Source organism: Siphateles boraxobius, unplaced genomic scaffold (genome assembly GCF_051911475.1).
Source record: "Siphateles boraxobius isolate OS27281-9 unplaced genomic scaffold, OSU_SipBor_1 22, whole genome shotgun sequence".
NCBI classification, from domain to species: domain Eukaryota; kingdom Metazoa; phylum Chordata; class Actinopteri; order Cypriniformes; family Leuciscidae; genus Siphateles; species Siphateles boraxobius.
The window spans coordinates 24198637-24216279 of record NW_027508833.1 but is presented as its reverse complement, the minus strand read 5'-3'; the positions used below and the strand labels follow the sequence as shown (position 1 = coordinate 24216279).

Here is a 17643-nt window from a genome sequence, read left to right as displayed (position 1 = left end):
TTCTCAGCTTTGTTACCTAATACGTAACATTAAGCAAAGTTCTAATTAAGACATGATACAAAGCCAGTTGTCCAATTCATTTTGCATTAGCTAGACTTAAAGCTAATGCTTCTTTTCGTCCAAAAAAAAAGTTCTTCCTCTTAATTGTTAATTGAGAAAAGGAGGCAGCACATGTGTTCAAGGCAACCTAATCTTCAGCGGAAAATGCGAACACAAATCTACTGTTAACTCCATCTTGCTCAAATTAAAAACGACTGCTGGTGTCCGTTTGCTGTGACAGCTGTCCACACTTCATGTTTTTAAGCTATTTAAAAACTTCATGAGATGTGCAGCCATTTTACACATCGTTTTTGAGGTTATTAATACAAATAAGACAACTTGTGGCTGTAAGAAGGGTGTGGGTGGACCACAAATGAGACGGTAGTTCTGCAGTTCCCATTAACATTATGTTCTGTAGCCTATTAAAACTTTAAAACAGTTAAAAGAAATGTATACACTGCTATTCAAAAGTTTGGAATCGGTAAGACTTTTTTAAAACCTTTTTAAAAGTCTCTATACTCACCAAGGCTGCATTTATTTGATTAATAAAAACAGTAATATTGTAAAGTATTATCACAATTTAAAATAACAGTTTTATATTTTAATATATTATAAAATGTAAAATATTCCTGTGATGGCAAAGCTGAATTTTCAGCATCATTACTCCAGTCTTCAGTGTCACATGATCCCACAGAAATCATTATAATATGCTGATTTGATGCTCAGGAAACATATTATTATTATCAATATTGAAAACAGTTGTGTACAATTTTTTTTTTCTTTGATGAAAAGAAAATTCAAAAGAACAGCATTTAATGTTGAATATTGAAATGTTGAAAATTCAGCTTTGCCATCACAGGAATAGATTACATTTTAAAATATATTCATTAAAAAAAAAGTTATTTTAAATTGTGATAATATTTATTTATAATTTTGAATCAAATAAATGCAGCCTTAAAATACTTTTAAAAAACATTTTACTAAAAAAAAAAAACTCAATTTCTCAATTTCAGCAAATTAAACCTCTTCAACTAAACTACACATAATTATTTACATAACATAATTAAAACACACATGACATTATCAAAGTTACATTTATTATATCTGGTCAAAGTTTAATACGAAAACGTTTAAACGAAAGATGACTTTAGAAACATTACTGAAGTAGAACGGTGTGTGGTATGGCACTTTCCTTTTCACAGACCAGAAATCCAAAATAACTCAGATTTATATAGTGCATAGAATTATTTTGATTATCCACTTCATAGCAATGCGTTACAAAATCAGAGACAATAAATACTGTACAATGATAAATCTGAAGTTAAAAATGACATGCCAAAATTTTACATTAAATACAATATTCTTTAAAAATATAGCATTTGTTATTCATCCTTTTACAATAACATTGTTTTAATCAGTAAATTATACAAGTTTAATTCAATATACGATTATATACACATATAGTACATATATTCCATTATCGCTATTTAAATAAAGTGCCTTTCTTTTTGAAGCTCTGAAAGGTGAACTCTTACTATCAAATGTACCTAGAAAATAGTGTATTGTACGTAAACTTCAATAGACAGTATTGCAAATTAGAAAATGGTACAAAGTTTCCCTTTCCAATCAAAATACCCTCATTCATCAGTTTATTTTCTGAAAATGTTGTGACACAAAGCCAAAGTCTACTCGGGCAGGTAGACATTGCAATTTACTTTATTACTTGTCAGAACCCAGGCTAATTGGAAATACGCAACTGAAATATGTACTATTGCGTTGCTTCTTGCGCATTTCATTACACTTTCATGAATGTGAATATGGCAATGTTTTATTATGCTCTTTGTTTTATGAATCAAAGCACAGCTGTGCAATGCTAAGTCATTATTGTCATCATAATCATAATCTGCCCCCGTAATCATAATTTGAGTTAAAGGGAATGAAGGTTGTTGGTATTTTATGCTCTCTAGTGTTCATTTCATCTGGAAACTATAGTGAATTGTATGCATAGCTATGTTTTTTGACTTTAGGTAAAATGTAATTATACCAAATACTACAAATGCAATAAAATCCATGTCTGTAATATTTAAAGAAAATATTCCATCACAAAGAGCAGGATATGTGAATGCGTCCAACGTTCTTACAGCTGGACTGAATGATGTTTTCATGCCTGACATTTACTGTTATCTCAATGAAAATATCTTTACGGTTTTGCTCAGGTCTGACAGGGATCATAAGCGATGCTTATGTGCTTGGCTTAGTCCTACACTTGGATATCTTTTTCTGCAGAGTTTAGTGTTAGCTACAACCTATCTGTATTTTTCAAGCGAATGCAAATACCATGATTATCTTTTTCAGAAGATAATCTTTTTCAGTTTAGAAGTTTGAGGTTATAACTAAACTTTACAGGAATGTAGATCTCCAGGTGAACCAAGTATAAACCATGTGCAAGCTTCTGGACGAGTGCACTAATAATTGGAGTTTTAAATCACAAAAATATTGCCTGATCCAATTCACAATGAAAACGGCAATTACATAGTGGTTTTGTATCAAAGTCCCTTGCTTAGAATGACAACAGCATTGAAAACCTGTAGAAGTCTACCTTGCCGTCTCTATCCTGGGATTTGAACTATGCACCTTTTAGTAACGGGTTCAACATCACTCTGAGCGTCTCCAACAGTAATCCATGCAAAAACTGTATTCTTATTAATTTTTCTAGTAAAAAAGTACAAAGCAGATTTGATAGAACTATACTGTGCTTAAAACCACAAGGTGGGTGTGATCATTGCTACATGGAACAGTCATCTGTCAGTGGGAATTTAGGAATCAAATCACCAGCATTCCATGTCAACATCTAACAAAGAGATCATGATAACACTTGTGCTGAAAAGGGCGGCTTAGGTCCTTCAAACTACATCCCTTGGAAGCCTCCAGGCTTTAATTGGGACTCAAGGATGAACAGAGACACTGAAAGAGTCATTGTATTTAAAGAGAAGTTCGTTTACAACAAGTGTCACCTTCACTTCACCTTTAGAGAAAGACTTCAATCCATCAACTGAGCTCTGACAGCCCCCAACACTGGTGTCAGGCGGCTGTCTCATATTGCATACAGTACAAAGAGTTGTTGAAAGGCAAGAAAAAAAACAGAATGGGATCCAATTATACTTCAGATTTTAAAAAACAAGCCTCCCATTGCTGAGGGACATCTTCTCACAGGCAAGTTTGAAAAATGGTTTCCTAACGTTTCTCAGACTCCCCAATTTCGTTCCGCGACAGTTATGTGCTAAAAGATAGGTCAAATGATCCTGCATAAATATCTGTCCAATGACACATGGTCTGTTCATATTTGGAGTAACAATATACAAGCTCTAAAGAGTTGAATTGTTTTGCGAATGGTGTGGCTTGTGTTTGATTTTTTTGGTCTGATCTTGCACGGGTTGAAGCGAAGCCAGGAGTGAGCTTCAAGCCTAAAGACAACAAAATCGGCATTCTGTTGCAGTTTTGAATATCTCGAAATTCTAGCAGCTTTACTGGAATTCCTTAAATGGGGGATCCGAGTCTTTGAAGACACTGAAAGAAAACAAACATGCATCCAATGAAAATACAGTGAACTTGTTCCAGAGAATGCCATTAAAGAACTGTCGCTGAACTTTGTTTGGAGCACGTACGTAACGCCAAAGAAGAAAGAACACAAAAAATTGCATCATGGTCTTCCAGTCTGGGCTTTGGGTCAACATGTTCAACCAGTGTTGTTGCAGTGGAGCTGTACACAACAGTTTGTGACAGTATCTAAGCTTTAGCCTCCAGACGAATCACTCTTTACAGTTCCATTTCGTATCAGCTAAATAGTTTGACCAATGAGAGTCAATATCGTTAAAACTGTCGCCCAATCAGAAAGTAGGAGGCTTTTATTGCCTTCAAGACTGGTGGAGCACCATTACTATACCATGGAATCAAATGAACGCTGGTTGATTCGATTTGAAATCCAGTATTCCCTGAATCAGTACTCTCTGGCCTCTTCCAGTTCATTCATGTAGACGTCTTCCTGCGGGTTCTCGACACACTGTAGACCGTTATTGGGAGGCCGAACCGAATGAAAGCGGCTCCAGTCTCCTTTACACAGGATCCACGGAAGCACGTCCACTTTGTAATGAAGTTCCGGGGAGAACTCTGTGCTGATGAGGTTGGGTGCTCCGGCCCCTTTGCCTCGAGTGATGAGCTTCATGTGATCGTCGTAGCAGCAGTGCTGTGCAGCCAATGTGGTGCTGTCGAAAGAGAGCATTGAGCGAACGCAGAACCTCGCAGAGGGCTTGTAGATGTCCAGTCTCTCTTTGGGGCCGCTGGCATCTCGCCAGCGATAGGTCTTTTGTAACTTCCTATCGAAAATGTTGACAGCACTGTAGACCACCTCGGATGGGTAGATGCAAGGGCAGTTAGGCAATTCAGTCAGGACCTGGTGTAGGTATTTCTGGAGGAAGTCGTTCTTGCAATTAAGCCACTTCTCACAGCTGTCAACATCTATGGGGTAATTAGATCAATTTAATAAGGGTGGCAGAAATAATATTCTCTCTCCCCCCCCAGTATAAATATTTAAAAATCCTTAAAGCTGCAGTCGGCAATTTTTTCATAATCATATTCACTGAAACCGACACTATGCTCCGACAGAACAACATAAATTAGCCGGTTTTAGAAAAAAACCTGCGTTTCAACCTCCACCTACAGCCTGTTATTTGTTTTGCAAAAACTTCTGGTCCAATCAGCTTCTGATCCAATCAGCGCAGGGCTGTGTGAGATCTGACTGTCAATCACAGTTTGTGCTCATGCCACAGATCCCCCCTCCCTCCTCGCGCACGTTACAATTTACACGCACTGACGAGCACAAACTCGATGTGAGGGTGCTCGGTGGTAGTGGGAGAGGTGCATTAGAGTTGTAAGATTCAACATTTTCAAAAGTCCCCTCAATCTGCCAGACTTGCCGACTGCAGCTTTAAAACATAAAACATTTCCAGATCTTTTTTTTTCAAGATAAATCTCACATAAATTTAGTAGAGTTCACTAAAAAACTATTAGAAGTAGAAGTAAACAGTAGAAGTATGTTAAGATATATAATAATATAATAATTGTTTTCAATATATTTGATTAAATTACATAGATTTGTATATATTAGTAAACAATGTATTTAATACTAATATATTAAATAAATTAGTAAAAATATCTCAACTTCCTTAAAACTACAAATATTTATTTAATATATTATGTCTTATATACTCAAGTCTCATATACTATGCCAAACAAATTATTGAGATTCATGGCCTAACACGTAATGGGGGTTGTCTCTGTTGGCTGCCAAAATTTAAAGATACTGTACATAAAATATGTGCTGCAGGCAGCGGTCATGCTGAAACAAAGTTGTTATTAACATTTATGTTCCATTGTGAAGAGATTAAACAAACACTTTATTCTGTTATGTTTTTAAACTACTTTCAGTTTTATTACGGTTAAATGAAAAGAGATATTACGTTCAATGTTAAATGCCAAAAATGAGAGTCCAAGAAAAAACTCCAAAGCAAATAGTGAGGGTTTTGGAAGAGGACTCTTTACTTTGTGGTCTCAGTAACACTCTCTGTGGGGTATTTGTGAAAACATGTGAACATCAGATATTTTATAGTCTAACAGGACTCCCTCAAAGTTCCTCCCACTGAAGTCTCAAAGGAGCAGTTCCCCTTCGTCAGCTCACTATGACCTGAGTCAGAAGTGATTCTGACGAATGGGGATCGCTTGCGAGAGCATATTTACTTCGAGTGTAACTAAACGAGCCAATGCACATTGGGATGCGATAATTGCACCAGCTGCTGTGCATCGCGGCGCTAGCATATAATGAAGAGTAGGTGTATCGCATCCTTGTCTTTCGCTTCGGAGCCAGACGGTGAATGCTGTTCCTGCTCTGCAATCTTATCTGAGAGTGTTTTAACTTCAAAAGATGAGTCTGCTTCTTCAGGAGATGCCTCTTAAAGCTGGTGTTGGTGTTACAGTGCAGACAGCGCTGGCCGCAATCTCACAAAGAGCAAAACAGCTGTTTTCACAGTTCAGAATGTTGCGACTTCAATGAGAATGTGAGTGCTTCACAGCAGGCTTGTTTGTGTAGCCGCGGTCATCCCTGTGTGCTTCAGCGCCAGAGAGAGCAGTTTCCTGAAAGAGCATACACAGTTTGAAGATGTCATTCAAACCGTGTGTTTCTGGATGCGGTTGTTTCCAGTCCTCATTTGACGGCCACGATCACTGTTTCACATGCCTAGGCTAAAGCATGTTGAGACTGCGTTCGTGGGTGGTTCATGTTCTTTCATGAGAGCATGACCACGTCAGCACATTGTTCGTCTCCCCTTTCTCGTAAAGGCTTGAGCCGTTCAGCGTGCTGTGTACCATCGAGTTGCCGGCTGACAGCGTGGGTTGTCACGGCAACCCAGTGCGCATCATTCGGCGCTCTAGATGCGCGGTCGAGACACAAGTGCCTCAAACGAGGTGGAGTTCCTTTGCCTATTCCCCGATCTAGTTCCTCTCCTGGTGGCCACCAGAAAAGGGCTTCTTTGGCTAATAGCACTGGTGATCTGAGGATTACAGTGAGCGTCCCCCCACGAGACCACCTCCTCGGGCCCCTCACTCCTCGCATGCCTGGCAGCTTTCGGATGGGATAGGTGTCCTTCTCAAGAGGAACCAAGCATTTCATTCGGGGCTCCAGGGGAGGATCAGACGTTGATCGCTGCATCGGGCTGTTACACCATGGAAATGAAGATGATGCTGAGTTCCCATTGTAATGGTGTGTTTGCTCATACTGAATCAGATTCAGACTTGACAGCCACACTTTCCCAGGCTACTGTGGTGGCGCAGTGCAAAGCGTAATGTTTTTGCTCCACCCCCGTGCCTGCCCGGATGTGTATGAAAATCTTTGGCAGTATGGAAGCATATTGGTGCCAATATGGCAAGCCAAAATCTGCAGAAAAAGTTTTTCCTCTCTCACTACCCTTGGTGGTGGGGTGGCTTTGCTAATGGCAGACCACCTCTTCCCTGCATGTGATCGCCAGCCTACAAATCTGTTGAAGGCCAAAACACGCAATGCACAAGGGTAGTTCTGAGTCGGGGTTGAGCTGTGCATAGTGACTGACCGTGGTTTAAGTTACAGCCCTGGCCCTCGGTCAGACAATGTCCACGCTGGTGGTCCAGAAGCACCCCAGGGCTAAACCTTGCAGAGGTGCGGGACATCGCCAGAGCTCGCTTTCTCGATGCTACAATCTCACGAGGTGGCCTTTTTCAGCGACACTGTTGGAGACTGTGCCCAGCGGTTCTCCACTGTTCAGAAGCAGGCTGAAGTAACCAAGAGCTTGTCCCGATCAGCTACCAAAGTCACTCATGGGCTACCCCTCAGTCTGTTTGTCGCCAAGGGTGTCAGTCCCCTGCGAAAAACAAAACAAAACAAAAAACTCTGTTGCAGCCAGCTCTACTGTGACATCAAATTTTCGCAGGAAGACTGCGCCACCTGTCTCAGCAGCCCTGAGACGGGTGACCCAGGGTCAGCTACTTTTCTCTGGTGGAGGGCCGCGCGGAGAATCTTTTGTTAATTCAAATTCTGTTCTGCCGCTGGAGTCTCAGTAAGTGGTACCCAAATTCTCAGTAAGAGCAGATTCTCTTTCTCTGGGTCTCAAGAGGGCGTGGATGGCAGTGAGTGACACTTCCATGCCTTGCCACTAGCGTCCCCCACTATCGCCAGCGGGTGCGGTTCGCGGATGCTACCAGGCCTTCCCACGCACACTCTGCCCCACCCTGGAACCAGGTAGTGTTGCACAGCACACTCAGACCCCACTTCGGGCCGCCTCAGTGCCTACCGAGTCGAGTCCCTGTGTTCCACCTCGCTGCTCCACCCCATGTTCGTGGTCCCGTTGGTCTCGCTTGCACGGTGTCTGGAGTCTGGTTAGCGCCCCCAGCCCATCTCGCTGGCTCATCCGTACCATCAGACTCGGCTATGCGATTCAGTTCGCCCGAGCGCCCTCCCAAGTTCAGGGGCATCCACTTCACATTCATGTGGAGCAGCGATGCATCTGCCTTATGGGCAGAGATCTGTCCTACTGGTGAAGGACGTGATCGAGCCGGTCCCTCCAGCCGATATGAAGATAGGGTTCTACAGCCCCTACTTCATTGTACCCAAGAAAGGTGGTGGGTTACGTCCGATCTTGGACCTGCAAACCTTGAATGGGGCTCCGTCACCTCAGCCTGTTGGGGCTTCGGGTCAACTGGGACAAGAGCAAACTCTCCCTGTGCAGAGGATATCTTATCTCGGTATGGAGTTGGACTCGGTCAACCAGACAGCGCGACTAGCAGAGGAGCGCGTCCAGTCAGTGTTGACAGCGGTCCAACTGAAACTTTTCCAGAGGCTCCTGGGGCATGTGGCATCCGCAGCCGCAGTAACGCCACTTGGATTGCTTCATATGAGACCGCTTCAGCACTGGCTTCACGGCCGAGTCCGAAGATGCACGTCACCTGTCAGGCAAAGTCAGGGAGAATGAGGAGCAGGTCTTGTTAGTTGCGTCATTGTGGCCCAACTGGATCTGGTTACCAGAACTCATGCTCCTCGCGACAGCACCTCCTTGGCCCATTCCACCGAGGAAGGACCTGCTTTCTCAGAGACTGGGCAATCTATGGTATCCGCATCCAGACCTCTGGAAACTCCATGTCTGGTCCCTGGATGGGACGCGGAGGTTCTAGGTGACCTACCCCAGGCAGTGGTAGACACTATCCCTTCTGCTAGAGCCCCCTCAACTGAATTGGAAACTGTTCATTGAATGGTGCTCTTACCACCAGGAAGACCCCTGAAGATGTCCGATCAGAGTCGTGCTTTCTTTCCAACAAGGTGGGTTGGAGTGAAGGTTGTCTCCCTCCACCCTCAAAGTGTATGTTGTCGCTATCGCCGCACATCACGATACAGTTGAAGGTAAGTCATTAGGAAAGTATGACCTGATCGTCAGGTTCCTGAGAGGAGCGAGGAGACTAAATCTGCCTCACACCCCCTCTTTAGGACCCCTGTCTCTGGTTATATATATGGACAGAACGCAAAGCTTTAGGACCTCAGATCAGCTCTTCATCTGTTTCTGAGGCCAGCAGAAGGGAAAGGCTGTCTCCAAGCAGAGGATGGCCCACTGGACAGTGGATACCATTGCCTTGGCTTACAAAGCCCAAGGTGTGCCTTGCCTATTCGTGTTGCGAGCACACTCAATTAGAAGTGTTGCTTTCTCCTGGGCATTGGCTCAAGGCGCCTCGCTGACAGATATATGTAGAGCTGCGGGGTGGTCGACACCTAACACATTCGCTAGATTCTATAGCCTCCGTGTAGAGCCGGTATCTTTCCGTATACTTGCCCCCAGTGGCCAGTAGCATGGGGGACCCGTTCTTAGTGTCGGCTTGCAACGCCACTCCCGACCTCCACGACCCCGTGGTGTTTTGTTAGATATCTCCATTTGTCAGAATCACTCACAGAATTGCTCATGGTGAGCTGACGAAGGGGAACATCTTGGCTACGTATGGTAACCCTTGTTCCCCGAGGAGGGAACGGAGACTTGAGTCCCCTCGCCACAGTTGCTGAGCTTCTGCTGTACGGCCCAGTCACAGGTCCGGCTCCTCAGCGGAAAAACAAGGATGTGAGGCACCTGCTGCTCATTATATGCTCGTGCCGCGATGCACAGCAGCTGGTGCAATTATCGCATGCCAATGTGCATTGGCTCATTTAGTTACACTCAAAGTAGATAGGCTCTTGCAAGCGATCCCCATTTGTCAGAATCACTTCTGACTCACATCTCCGTTCCCTCCTCGGGGAACGAGGGTTACCATACGTAACCGAGACGTTTCTAGAATGATGCTGATTAAACGGGTTTTGAACTAGACATTAAGTTAAATTAAAGCTAAGACAAATCGTGATGCAATCTGGGAAAACCCGTCAGAGGTCACGCTGGTACTTTTTCAGTAAAGTCTAAAAAATGTTGTCAAAATTGGGTTTTCAGTCAATTATTATTCTATAACATCTTGTCTATCATCTTTGAATATATCTTGGCAAAATTCACTAGTTTAGTGCAGAAAAATTGCGATTTATAGTGGCAAGCTGAAACGACTGAGTCTTTATCTTTAAGAACACGTACGGCGGAGGTGCAAAAAAAAAGAAAAAATCGCACACAGCTCTCCTTCTCTTAACACTTCAAAGACAGTTCACCTATCAAAATAAACCACATAATATCTAGAATAAAGGTATATCAATGCACATTTCGTGCCAGTCCTGTGTAAACTACAACTGCACGTAAGTTTATAAAAAAAATTATCCAGAACATTATCGTGAGATGCGGAGCGGAGCACAAGAGAACAATGCTCACTTAAAAGATATTGCTTGCCTCTCAAAACGGTTTTCACAGAATGAATTTTGAGTTTGTAAGCTTTCGAATGATACCTAATCTATGATGACTACTAAAATATTTGATATGAAAAAAAGGCAATAAAAAAAGACCGCCAATTGTCCCACTAGGAGGACGTGATAGTTAATTAAACCTGTTTTCTCAAAATTCTGTTCCTGAAAATCATAGCGATCAGCCGACTTCAGATAACCATAACTTTTGTTTCCGTTCGAACGGTCACTTCGTATTGCGTAGCTATACGCAGTGGGGAAACTCCTTTTCCCCGATTTACTGAATCCTATATGTAAAACGCATTTGCAGCTGCACAGCTAGCACACTGAGCGTCTGGCACTCTCATAGGCTGTGCTGCAGCAACTGCACATCCAATGGCGCGGGCGACTATAATGAGCTAGCCCAACGTCAGAGCCCACCGAGGGGGCGTGGCCTAGCCTATATAGACCCCCGAATTAGTCATTATAGCAGATTTTTACTCCTTCAGCGACAGTACACATATCCCTGAGCTTTCTACTGTTATTCGCTGCCGTTGTCTCCTGACGCCGTCTCACCTGTGGCTATCCGGCGACAGCCTATATCCTTTGTTCGAAAGCTTTGTGTTTTATTTCAGATGCCTCGTTCAGCCTGCGCCACGTGTGGAGGCCGTGTGCACGAGGCAGACCAACACTCGAGCTGCATTTCCTGCCTGGGGATAACCACGCGGAGAATGCACTCTCCGCCGGCGGATGTGCGGCCTGCGAAAGCATGCCTATCTCCGTGCTGCGCAGTCGGCTAGCTCTCTCTCGAGACGGCGATACCGCTTCAGCCACACTGTCCATTCCAAGGAAGAAGAAGCGTTGCAGCCAACGGCAACCGGAGGGTATGGAAGTTGGTGAACGCACGCCGGCCGCGTCCCCGCGTGCTTCACTTTCTCCTACTCGGACGACATCACCGGTCCTGTTTGTGGGAGACCAGCGCCCTCCCCCCCACATGGAGGGCCTCGTCTCCTTCGGCGGATCTCTCGAGCGCGACGACAGCTTGTCCATCGCCGCTTCGGAGGATGAGTGGCCGGGCTCTCTCGACCCTGTCACCGCTTCTCAGTCTGTGGCTAGTGGTTCAGAGACCAGGACAAACTCCGACGCCGAAATGCTTCGGATCCTGACGAAGGCCGTCGCGGACCTCGAGCTAGAGTGGACCACGCCCGAGGAGCCGCTGCGTAGTCCGCTGGATGGATGGTTCCTGTTGGGGCGCCAGCAGGCCCCTCGTCACAAACCAGCGCCATTTTTCTCCGAGGTCCACGAGGAGCTCACTAAGTCCTGGCGCGCTCCGAACTCAGCACGTGTGGGATCTGCAGTTTCCGCGACCCTCTCCTCTGTGGATGGTGCAGTGGAAAAGGGTTATGAGTCTTTGACGCCCCTCGAAGAGGCCGTGGCTGCTCATCTTTGCCCGAGCTAGAGCTAGAGTCTCTCATCCCAACAAACCCTGCCGAAACACCTCAGCCCTCGCTGGACGCGCGTATTCCGCCTCTGGTCAGGCTGCATCGGCCCTGCACACGATGGCCGTGTTGCAGGTCTACCAGGCCAAACTCCTCCAGTCTATGGACGAGGCTGGCCCGGACCCGGAGGCCTTTCGAGACCTGAGAAGTGCTACAGACCTAGCGCTGCGTGCTACTAAGGCTACAGCACAGGCCATCGGAAGGAACATGGTGAGCTTGGTCGTGTTCAAGCGCCATCTTTGGCTTAACCTCACCGAGATCAAAGAAGCCGACAGGACTAGATTTCTCGACGCCCCGGTTTCCAGCTCCGGTCTCTTCGGCCCGGCCGTGAAGGGATTCTCGGAGAGGTACACAGAGGCACAGAAAGCGTCCCAGGCTATGCGACACTTCTTGCCGAAACGCTAGAGCTCCACGACCAGCAAGCCCAAGACACCGCCTTCGCCTCATCCAGCCAAACCGGTGAAGCAGGCCTCTCAGCCCCGCCCCGCGGCCGCTAATAGCCACCGCCAGTCAAGGCCCGCGAAGCGCTACCCGCTCCCCTGATGTCAAGGCCCGCGGCCCAGCGCCGTGATTGACCAGGTACCTCCAAAGTCGTCCTAGCACAAGGAGGAAAGAGAGAGGGCTCGTGTCTCGCGCTAGCCGGACCACCCTCGAAAAAACCAGCAAAACGTCCCACAGCTCCCTTTTCAGTTCAGGCGGCTGGGGATTTTATTATTGTAAACAGGCCCGCAGCAGTGAGTGCGTCTTTGCAAACAAACGCCGTTTTCGCGGCGACCAAAATAAAGCACAAAAAGAGCATGTTTCACAATCACAACACACGGGTTCACAGTCCCCCTTCACTAGGTGGCCCCGTCCCTGTTGTAACACTGACTTCCCCCCGGGCAAAACCCTGTATAGACAGTCAAACACAAAGTATGTGCACAAATCACATTATAAGGGTATCAGGTCCCCCTATGTTAGGCGGCCCGTCCCATTCAGTGTGTCATGCCCTAGCCACACATGGCCTGGCAAGCCATCCCCGGTGTGTCGAGTTGGGTTATAAACACTATAAAGTGAGGCTACTCGCTCCAATTCGCTCGCAGACCCCCGAAATTCCAGGCGGTTATCGAGACGTCGGTAAGAAGCAGCGTGGGTCACGTGCTACGCACCGAAGTTCAGAATTTATTAGCAAAAGGAGCGATAGAGTCAGTCCCTCCCGCGCTAATGTATTCGGGGTTTTACAGCCGCTATTTTCTAATTCCAAAGAAAGACGGCGGACTCAGACCCATACTAGATCTGAGACATTTGAACAAGGTTCTCACGAGACGGCCTTTCAAAATGTTAACACTCAAACAAATTCTCGCGCAAGTTCGCCTGGGCGATTGGTTTTTTACAATGGATCTGAAAGATGCATATTGTCATATTCAGATCGACCCTCGTCACAGGCGATTCTTGAGATTCGCCTTCGAGGGGAGGGTATATCAATACACCGTTCTGCCGTTCGGTCTGTCCCTGGCACCCCGCACATTCACAAAATGTATGGATAGAGCGCTCTCCCCACTGAAAAGTCAGGGAGTGCGCGTGCTGAATTATCTCGACGACTGGCTGGTGCTGGCGCAGTCGAGAGACGAACTGATAGTTCACAGGGATTTGATTCTCAGCCATCTAAAATACCTGGGGCTCACAATCAATGTGACCAAGAGCAAACTGACCCCAGCCAGACTGTTGTCTTTCTGGGTACAGTTTTAGACTCAGTGACAATGAACGCACGGCTCACTCAAGAGCGCGCGCTCTCTATACAGACACTGGCGGCTGCATTCAGGAAGAAATTTCAGAAACAGCTTGGTCTAATCGCAGCTGCATCGTCAGTACTCCACTTGGGATTACTGCGCATGCGCCCGCTGCAGCACTGGCTGAAACACCGTGTGCCAACCCATGCATGGCAGTCAAACAGCCTGCGCATTATGGTGAATCAGGGGTGTTTAAGAACACTGATTCCCTGGCGGACTCAGGACTGGTACCACATGGGGGTGACCATGGGGGTAGTTTCCAGGAGGAAGGTGGTTTTTACAGACGCGTCCAACCTAGGTTGGGGAGCGCTGCACGAGGGCAAGCCTGCCTCCGGCCTCTGGTCGAGCACGGAGCAGAGCTTACATATCAATTGTCTGGAAATGAAAGCAGTTGGTTTGCCCCTGAAAGCTTTTCTGTCAAACCTCAGGGGTCACCACGTCCTAGTCCGCACGGACAACATGTCAGTGGTGGCCTACATAAATCGCCAGGGTGGCATCAGGTCAGGCAACCTGCATGCTATGGCGAGGGAACTCCTCCTGTGGGCACAAGCCAGTCTGAGCTCTCTGAGAGCAGCGCACATCCCGGGCGTCCAAAATCTGGGCGCAGATATGCTCTCACGGGGCAACGCTCCCCTAAGCGAGTGGTCCCTGAACCCTCAGACGGTCAGTCTAATATGGGAGATGTTTGGCGAGGTCGAAGTCGACCTTTTCGCCTCGAGAGCAAACACCCCCTGCAGGGTGTTCTTCTCGAAGAAAAGGGACGCACTGGCTCATCCCTGGCCCAGCCCCCCCTTTATGCTTTTCCCCCTGTTTCGATGATCCCACAGGTCATCGAACGGGTCAGGGAGAGCGGATGCCCAGTCCTTCTGGTGGCTCCTCTCTGGAAATCCAGACCGTGGTTTCCGGAGCTGGTTCAGTTGTCAGACACGATCCCCTGGCCTGTTCCAATGAGGAAGGATCTCCTCACACAGGCCAACGGAACGATATGGCATCCCCGACCCGATTTATGGGCCCTCCATGTGTGGCCCCTAAACGGGTACCCGGGGTCCTTCCTGACAGAATCTTGAGCACTATATCTGAAGCAAGGGCCCCGTCTACTCGGCGCCTGTATGCTTTGAAGTGGTCGGGTTTTTCCAGCTGGTGCTCGAAAAATCAAGTTGACCCAGAGTCATGTGAGGTATCTGTGGTACTCTCCTTTCTGCAGGAGCTACTGGACGTGGGCCGCACCCCGTCCACGCTCAAAGTTTATGTGGCAGCCATCGCAGCGCATCATGCTTTGGTGGCTGGCCACTCACTGGGAAGAAATGACCTGGTGGTAAGGTTTCTGAAAGGCGCTAGGAGGATTAACCCCTCCAGGCCCCCTTCGATGCCGCCTTGGGACCTCTCCACGGTCCTTAGGGCCCTGAAGGGACCGCCTTTCGAGTCGCTCCAGTCGGTTGATCTAAAACCACTCTCGCTAAAGACTGCTCTCCTGTTGGCATTGGCGTCTATCAAGCGAGTGGGAGATCTGCAGGCTCTCTCTGTGAGTTTCCCATTCAAGATATTTGTGAGGCGGCCGGCTGGTCCTCACCTTCCACATTTATGAAGTTCTATAATATGGAGGTGCCTTCCCTGCAGGCGAAGGTACTTTCTGTATGATTAAGACCCGACGGTGTCTGGTCTTGTCTACAAAGATTACTGTGCATAATCATATACATAAATATATATATATATATATATATAAAACCCGCTTAGGCCGGTTATAAAATTGTGCTAATAATCCCGACAGTGTCTGGTTTTGTTAGTATATTCTGTCAGTTGTACTGACTCATATATATTTTTCAGGCCCGACAGTGTCTGGTCTGTTGTGTGTATAAATATATTTGTTGGGTTCTGGCTTGTTCTGTTAGCTCAGGGGTCCTGAGTTGCAGGGCAACCAGTTACTTAGGGTGCGGCGTTTTGCATGGCGTCCCCACTGCGTATAGCTACCCAATACGAAGTGACCGTTCGAAAGGGAACTACTCGGTTACTATGGTAACCTCAGTTCCCTGAGAGAGGGAACGAGTATTGTGTAGCCGGCCGCATTGTAGGAACTGGTGAAGTTGTCGCTTCAGTCGTATAAACCTGCTATAATGGCTAATTCGGGGGTCTATATAGGGTAGGCCACGCCCCCTCGGTGGGCTCTGACGTTGGGCTAGCTCATTGGTCGCAATGAGAGTCGCCCGCGCCATTGGATGTGCAGTTGCTGCAGCACAGCCTATGAGAGTGCCAGACGCTCAGTGTGCTAGCTGTGCAGCTGCAAATGCGTTTTACATATAGGCTTCAGTAAATCGAGGAAAATGAGTTTCCCCACTGCGTATAGCTACGCAATACTCGTTCCCTCTCTCAGGGAACTGAGGTTACGATAGTAACTGAATAGTTACCGACAAAGGATAAAAAAAAAATAAAAAAATACATATTTGGAAAGGGCTTGAAACCAATATGGTATCAAAACTGTAATAGGTAAAATTTCACCATGTGAGGTGTTTTCCCAGTCCCAGATTACATCACAATCAATAATTAAACAATTAAACTAATAAAAGAGCACACTAGAAGCTTGAAAGGCAATTTGCTGAAACTTCCATTAACAGATTCAATAGTGCAGGGTAATGTTGCCTATATCTTAAAAATAAGTTGTGTAAATGGCAAAAAAATGTATAAAACATTTATACTGGAATGGAAATGTGGGCATATACCTTAAATACCACATTGAATAAATATGGTAATCATTCTGTACCATGGCACAAAAAAAAGAAATACGCTTCTACCTGAATACTGAATTGTTGAATGCCACACCATATTGTACACAAACAAAAATTACCAACCTGTGTCAAAAAGCTCTGTGCTGTTTGCCACTTCATGAGGAGTCAGTTCTGTCACAGGAACTATGTCATCTATAGATGTAAGAGAGATAGAAGATATTTAAAATCAACATGGAATTTGAAACAAAACACACAATATGAGCTCAACAATTGTGTTGAAAAAACAACAACTGATTTACACTTACAATTAGTGGTAACTTGAAAATGCAGAATTGAAGAACTATTTTAGTTAAATTTTTAAGTTTCAAAAGTTGGAATTTGAATCAAATTAACATAACACCGGGGGTGATTTTATTTTATAGCTCATCCATTTAAATTATATTACGGGCGTGGCCACTTGAGTGAAAGGCTGATTGCCGCTGCTGTCACTACTAGCCGTTTGTCTGCTGTCTGTTAGTCGTCACATCACCTCAGCTAATCCCATCTCTTTCCCCATTATCGGTTATCCAGGAGTGACGCACGGTGACGCGTTGCCAAGATGGCGATAGCTGGCTCCGCCCACTTTTGGGCTTCAATTTCTTTCTTTTTTTTTTCTTTTTTTTATTGAATTTTCAAAATTACAGAATTCCATATCAAATTCTTGACATATATTTTTTTACACATTCTCACATTTGGTAAGTATAATTTGAAACAATAATTTAAATAAAAAAAAAGTAACTTTAAAATAAAGTGCATCACAAACATTCTTTGTGCAGATCTTTGGGCTTTTCAATTTTTAAAAAAACTTTAGCGACTCTAATCAGGCCTGTTCCTATCTCAATCTTCAGCGTCGTCGCTCCTCCTTTTATGCTTCTGCTCCTCCATGAGAGATGCGAGACCGGTGCGTCTCGCAGGTGTCATTCATTATCACTCAAGCCACCGGCCTTGCGCCGTTCTCTCACGTCCCTCGCCCTCGTCATGCTCGCTACACTTGGGTTTTGAGTTACTCCATTTTGTTCGATGAATATAAAATTTTCAATCGATAACATATGTTTCTTTTGGAAAAGTTATATTCATTTGTAAAAGAGTAAGACCGATGACAAATTTAAAACTAGGTTGTTCTAGGTTCATTTTAACACCTAGAAATTGAGACATCTCATACCAAA

At 45.6% G+C, this 17643-nt stretch overlaps 1 protein-coding gene across 1 annotated transcript in view; it reads right to left on the bottom strand.

Moving 5' to 3' along the window:
- Positions 1-1114: 1114 nt before the first annotated feature.
- Positions 1115-17643, bottom strand: part of ism2a (isthmin 2a) — a 37222-nt gene continuing 20693 nt past the window's right edge. Inside the window, exons 5-6 of the mRNA XM_077239221.1 lie at positions 16562-16630; positions 1115-4554 (exon numbers count right to left, since the gene is read on the bottom strand). Coding sequence (XP_077095336.1) covers positions 4037-4554; positions 16562-16630 — 587 coding nt within the window. The 3' untranslated portion in view covers positions 1115-4036. The remainder of the gene's footprint in view (positions 4555-16561; positions 16631-17643) is intronic.